This window comes from Cebus imitator, unplaced genomic scaffold (genome assembly GCF_001604975.1).
Source record: "Cebus imitator isolate Cc_AM_T3 unplaced genomic scaffold, Cebus_imitator-1.0 Scaffold385, whole genome shotgun sequence".
In the NCBI taxonomy this organism is placed as follows: domain Eukaryota; kingdom Metazoa; phylum Chordata; class Mammalia; order Primates; family Cebidae; genus Cebus; species Cebus imitator.
This window is the reverse complement of record NW_016107700.1, coordinates 1,862,704-1,868,490: the sequence shown is the minus strand read 5'-3', so window position 1 is coordinate 1,868,490 and position 5,787 is coordinate 1,862,704. Positions and strand designations below refer to the sequence as shown.

The 5,787-nt window shown below is 55.4% G+C and overlaps 1 protein-coding gene across 1 annotated transcript; it reads right to left on the bottom strand.

Moving 5' to 3' along the window:
- Positions 1-3,533: 3,533 nt before the first annotated feature.
- Positions 3,534-5,413, bottom strand: OXCT2 (3-oxoacid CoA-transferase 2). Its single transcript, XM_017507974.2, has one exon. The coding sequence runs from the start codon at positions 5,277-5,279 to the stop codon at positions 3,726-3,728; it is 1,554 nt and encodes a 517-aa protein (XP_017363463.1). The 5' UTR covers positions 5,280-5,413; the 3' UTR covers positions 3,534-3,725.
- Positions 5,414-5,787: the final 374 nt, after the last annotated feature.

Sequence of the window (5,787 nt, the reverse complement as noted above, 5' to 3'; positions counted from 1 at the left end):
ATGATTGTGTCACTGCACTCCAGCTGGGCGACAGAGTGAGATTCTGTTTCAAGAAAAAAAAAACACAAAACTCATTGTTCAAAGAAGTCTCCACAATAAACATTTCAAATGTATAAAATCCCTTAGAGCAGTATATCATAATTTACTTGATATTGGCTCATGATTAGACATGTGGGTTATTTCCTGGTTTTCACAATAAAGATGGGAGTGTAATGGAGCCTCTTCACTCTGTGCATGGGTGAAATTTCCTGATGCTGAGTTGCAAAAGCATGATTGCCAGCTCATTTTCATGTCTCTTTAAACAGTGCCAATTGTTCAGTTTACATGAGAGCACATTTCACCTCCAAGCACAGATGTACATGCATATGTACACACATGCATATATGTGTGTCCGTATAAACACAGATGTACATATGCTTAGACATTACACATACAGATGTATTTATTCCTACGTGGTTCTCCAGTACACCCTACAGGCCAAAGACATTGCCTGCCCCACCCTCAGTCCCACTCAAAGGTCAGCCCTGAAGCAGCTGTGCCTCAGCCCCAGTGTCCCTTGGCCACTTGATTGAACAACCAGTGAACCCAGAGACCAATCTTTGATCTATAACATTACCTGCCACAGAAAAATTCACTGGCAGGAAAGGCTGTCTCTCAGGAGCGTGGAGAAGAGCTGCTGAGACGGAGGCTGTGAGCTGCAGGTGCTGACGGGAAGGAGGCCCAGAGAGCACTGGACAGAGCTCTGCTCACGGTAAGACAAGGTTATGGGGAAGCGGCAGAATTACAAGGAACAGAGCTGGGCACACAGGAAAAGGCAAGTGAGGCCACAATGGGGAGAGGACAGAGCAGCCAAGTGGGATGGCAATGGTCACCAGCCAGGTACAGGAGCGGCACTCTGCAGACTGACACATGGGGACGGCCTGGGGCCCAGGGCAGCCCTCCCGGCTGTACGTGCGGCTCTGTCCTGATTCCCTGGGGAGCCCTAGTGGCTGTGAGGCCAGGGAGGCCATCAGTCCCACAGGCTTTGCTCACTATTTGCTATTGTGGGGCTGTGTTCAGGAGTCTTATGGGGGTCTCCCAGATGCAGGATAGAATATTGCATTAGATCAGTTACACCACAGACCCTCAAAGAGCCCCTCTGAGCCAGGCCTGGCTTGGGTGCTGGGAACCCCTCTGTAGGTCTCACAGGCCAGGCGAGCCTGACTGGGGACTCTTGGAAGCAGCTACTCCCAGGTTCCCATTTTACAGAAGTGGAAACTAAGGCCCAGAGAGCAGCAACTGTCCAAGGTCCCAGAGCAAGGTGGGTCAGAGCCAGGACTGTCATACACTTTCCCGGCACACTGCAGGGGCCTGGCAGGATGTGGCTCAGGGGAAATGGGAGGCGGTGAAAGGGGACTAACAGTGGGTCTCAGTTCAGAGCTCTGCATCTGGCAGGCCTGGAGAAGCTCATCCACCTCCACCCCTCTCCTTCCAGAGCCCAGAGCCTCCCTTCTCCACCAGCTCAGCTTTTTGCCCACCCATCTTCGGGCAGGACCCCCTGGTTCTAGCCGGCTGCAGAGAAGGCCAGGCAGTCCAGGTAGCGGGCTCCCAGGATGCCCAGCTGTGGGCAGACCCCTTCCAGAAAGGCAGAGGTGGAGGCCCAGAGGGTCACTTGTCCTTTCCTAGACACCTCTGCCTTTTCCACACTGCGCTGGGAAACTCTTTGATGCCCAGGGCAAATCAGGTGGCCCTCTCCAGGAGCCCCAAAAGATACCCCACTGCCCACCCCAGCCATAGTCCCAGGCCCCTTTCCAACACCCCCAGGCTGTCCCCTCCATGAACACCAACTCTCCCTTCCCTTCTCTCCTTCCTAGGATCTGGCCTTTCCTGCAGGGCGAGGCTCCAGTGAGCCCCTTGGAAAGTCTGTCCTTGACCAGTGAGAACTTAACTGCTCTGACCACATGCCCCTATTGGCCTGGGAACCCCCAGAGCTACACTTAAGCAGTTCATGCCACATGCCAGGCTTGGTTGTCAACAACACAGACACACACACACAGACACACACACACAGACACACACACACACACACACACACACACACACACACAGAATCTTATCTTCATTTTAGGTTTTGACACTATGGATTCAGGAGGAAATGCCTCACAGCCTCTTGGGTTACAACAGAGCATCACACAAGAGGCCAGTTTGGGCCTCTGTTCCGGAGAGGAAGGTCTAAGTGTCTGGTCTAGATGACACAGGAACAATTCAAATGAAGTTGAGAAAACTCATCTAGTCCCTTGGTTAGGGTTCTAGAACTCCTGTCCTAGGCTGTAGCCTTTGACCACACACAGATAGAGGAAGCTTCCTGGTGGATTTCAGCACCCACAGTCTCTCCCCACTCTGTCTCCCATCACCTGGTGCCTTCCCTTGAAGATGGTCCTATTTTCCTTCTAGGGACATCTAGAAGCTTGATATCTCATTAGGTCTCAGGAGGAGAGATGTGGGAGGAGGAGGGGAGGCTACAGGGAAACCTGATTTAACAACAAAGGCACCAGAAGAAACATCAGGGGAGATAAAACATGAAAACATTCAAGAAGTACAGGTGCGGTGGCTCACACCTGTAATCCCAGCACTTTGGGAGGCTGAGGCAGGTGGATCACTTGAGGCCCAGAGTTTGAGACCAGCCTGGCCAATATGGTAAAATGCAATCTCTACTATTGAAAATATATATACAAAAAATAGCCAGCTGTCATGGCATATGCCTATAATCCCAGCTACTTAGGAGGCTGAGACACCAGAACTGCTTGAACCTGGGAGGCGGAGGTTGCAGTGAGCCGAGACTGCACCACTGTATTCTAGCCTAGGTAACAGAATGAGACTCTGTCTTAAAAAAAAAGAAAAAAAGAAAGAAAAGAAGAGAAAAGAAATTACAGTAAGTTAAGGTTAATTGGCCCAACACGCTGGCTCATGTCTATAATCCTAGCACTTTGGGAGGCTGAGGCAGGTTGATGCTTGAGCCCAGGAGTTAGAGACCAGCCTGGGTAACGTGGTGAAACTCCATTTCTACCAAAAACAAAAAATTAACCAGGCATTGTTAATTTTTTTAATACACAGGTGTGTGCCCATAGTCCCAGCTACTCAGGAGGCTGAGGTGGGAGGGTTGCTGGGCCCAGGAGGCAGAGGTTGCAGTGAGATCACACCACTGCCCTCCAGCCTGAGTGACAGAGCCAGACCCTGCCTCAAAAAAGAAAAACAAGTTTGTCAAGACAGCATGTCTTCAAATCACAAATTCACATCTTGGCTCTCCTATTTCTCATTGCAATAGTAAAATGGCCCTTTCAGTGTACTCTAGGTGGAGTGATTTTCTCCTTCATCACGATTTTTATCTCCATTTCACAGTTCGAGTTTGAGGGAGGCGGTTGAATGAAATCCTGCCATGGATGCGCTTGGGCTGTGTGCACTCCATGTAAATGTCACAGAACAAAGCAGACACCCATCCCTCACCGCTACAGCCCTTCGCCTTGCAATGCTCGAGGAACACAGAGAGGAGCTGATCTGTTTTCCTTGTGTGTTTAATTAAAGTCCCAGCTCTCTAGAAGAGCACAATCCGCCTAGGGAAGAAAATTGGAGGCCAGCAGCAAACCCCTCCCATCGCTAGGGAAATGTATTCCTGCAGTGACCAACGCCCCTGGGGAACCTAGTGGGGCCCCCTGAGGAGCGCACCTCCCCGCCCAGCTTTGCCTCCCTCAGGGTGCCACCTGCTGCATGGGCCTGAGGTTCGGGCACACGGCAAAGTCACAGCCCGTGCTCTTTCTGATGTCGTCCACCGTCAGGCCGTCCCAGAGCTCCCTCAGTGTCAGGCCTCTCTTCCTGTGCACGTCAAACACAGCCTTCTCAGTGATGATGCGGTCCACACACCGCTTCCCGGTCAGCGGCATGGTGCATTTCTCCATGATTTTGGGGGTGTTGTCCTTTGCGCAGTGCTGCATGGTGACCACCACTCTGGTCTTCTGACTGGACACCAAGTCCATGGCACCGCCCATGCCTTTCACCTTCTTGCCAGGGATCATCCAGTTGGCCAGGTCTCCGTATTTGGAAACCTGCATGGCTCCGAGCATGGTTAGGTGGAGGTGTCCACCTCGGATCATGGCGAAGGAGTCGTCGCTAGCGAAGCAGCTACCCCCGGGAAGCACCGTGACCGTCTGCTTGCCTGCGTTGATGAGATCGGGATCCACCTCGTCTTTTGTGGGAAACGGGCCCAGGCCCAGGATCCCGTTCTCACTGTGAAGGTGGACGGTCATGTGGGGGCTGATGAAGTTGCTGGCCAGCAGGGGGATGCCTATGCCCAGGTTGGCGTACATGCCGTCCTCAAATTCCAGAGCTGCGCGTCTGATGATGCGCGTCCTGGGGTCCTCTTCCTTCAGGGCGTCTGCACCTTCTTCTTTCCGGATCGTTAAGTGCTTGATTCGCTTCTCGTATTTCTGCCCCTTTATTACGCGATCTACATAAATGTTAGGGACGTGGATGTCTTCTGGGGGGAAAGTCCCCACGTCCACGATCTCTTCCACCTCCACTGCTGTGACGTTTGCGGCTTTGCACATGGGCATGTTGAAATTGCGGGCGCTTCTCCTGAAGACCACGTTTCCTGCCCGGTCTGCCTTCCAGCCTTTCACCAGGGCGAAGTCCGCCCGGATGGCGCGCTCCAAAAGGAAGTGGTCGCCGTGGAACTCCCTCACCTCTCGGGGCTGGCTCATGATTGCCAGGTGGCCGTCCGGGGTGTAGCGGATGGGGGCGCCCCCTTCCTGGACCAGGGTCCCGTAGCCCGTGGGGGTGTAGAAGGCGGGCACCCCGGCGCCCCCCGCGCGGATGCGCTCGGCCAGGGTGCCCTGCGGCGTGAGCTCCAGCTCCAGCTCGCCCGCCAGGTACTGCTTCTCGCACAGCGAGTTCTCGCCCACGTAGGAGCAGACGATGCGGCGGACCTGCCTGGTGGCCAGCAGGAGGCCCAGGCCGAAGTCCTCCACGCCCACGTTGCTGCTGACCACCTTCAGGTCCTTCACGCGGGTCCTGAGCAGAGCGGCGATCAGGTTCTCGGGGATCCCGCAGAGCCCGAAGCCCCCCATCATGACGGTCGCCCCGTTAGGGATGTCCTTCACCATCTCCACTGGGTCCCTGTAGAACTTGGCGCGGCGCCGGGGGCTGGTGGTAAAGCGGCGGGCGCAGCCCTGGGACAGCGCCAGCCCTGAGCCGCCGATGGGGACCCCGCGCCCGAGTGCTGAAGCCAGGAGTCGCAGCGCCGCCATGGTCCGCCCGGGTCCGAGGCCAGGACAGACCGTGTGAGGCCTGTGTGCGCCTGGGGCCCTGCGTCACAGAGCAGGGAGGGCGCTGGAGGCCTGATGCACCCCTCCCAGCCTCCAGGCCAGGCTCAGGACAGGTAAGAGGCCACTCCCCGGCTCCGCCCTGTGGTTCCCCCGCCACCTCCGCTGTGGGGGCGCCAGCCAGATTCCCTCCTGCCCCAATGGAGCCTCAGAAACAAACTCCATACCCCCTCCCCACTCCCCCAGCTTCCCCAGAGACAAGTATCCACTGAGCAAGCGCTGCTGGGTGCCATCTACGGTCATGACCACCCTCACTGGGCACTCACGCTGTGCCATGCACCCTCCTTCAATCCTGTGACAACCCGGAGAGTGGGTGCCTGAACCACTGTAGCAGACTTCACTGTGACAGCGGGGACACTATCCCTCACCTCCATCAGGAAGGGTCCCTGCTCTGAAGAGGCCCCCGTCTTGGTCCCTGCTCTGAAGAGGCCCC

Excerpts from the sequence above, each read along its gene's own strand:
- OXCT2 (XM_017507974.2), bottom strand. The coding sequence starts at position 5,279 with ATGGCGGCGCTGCGACTCCTGGCTTCAGCACTCGGGCGCGGGGTCCCC.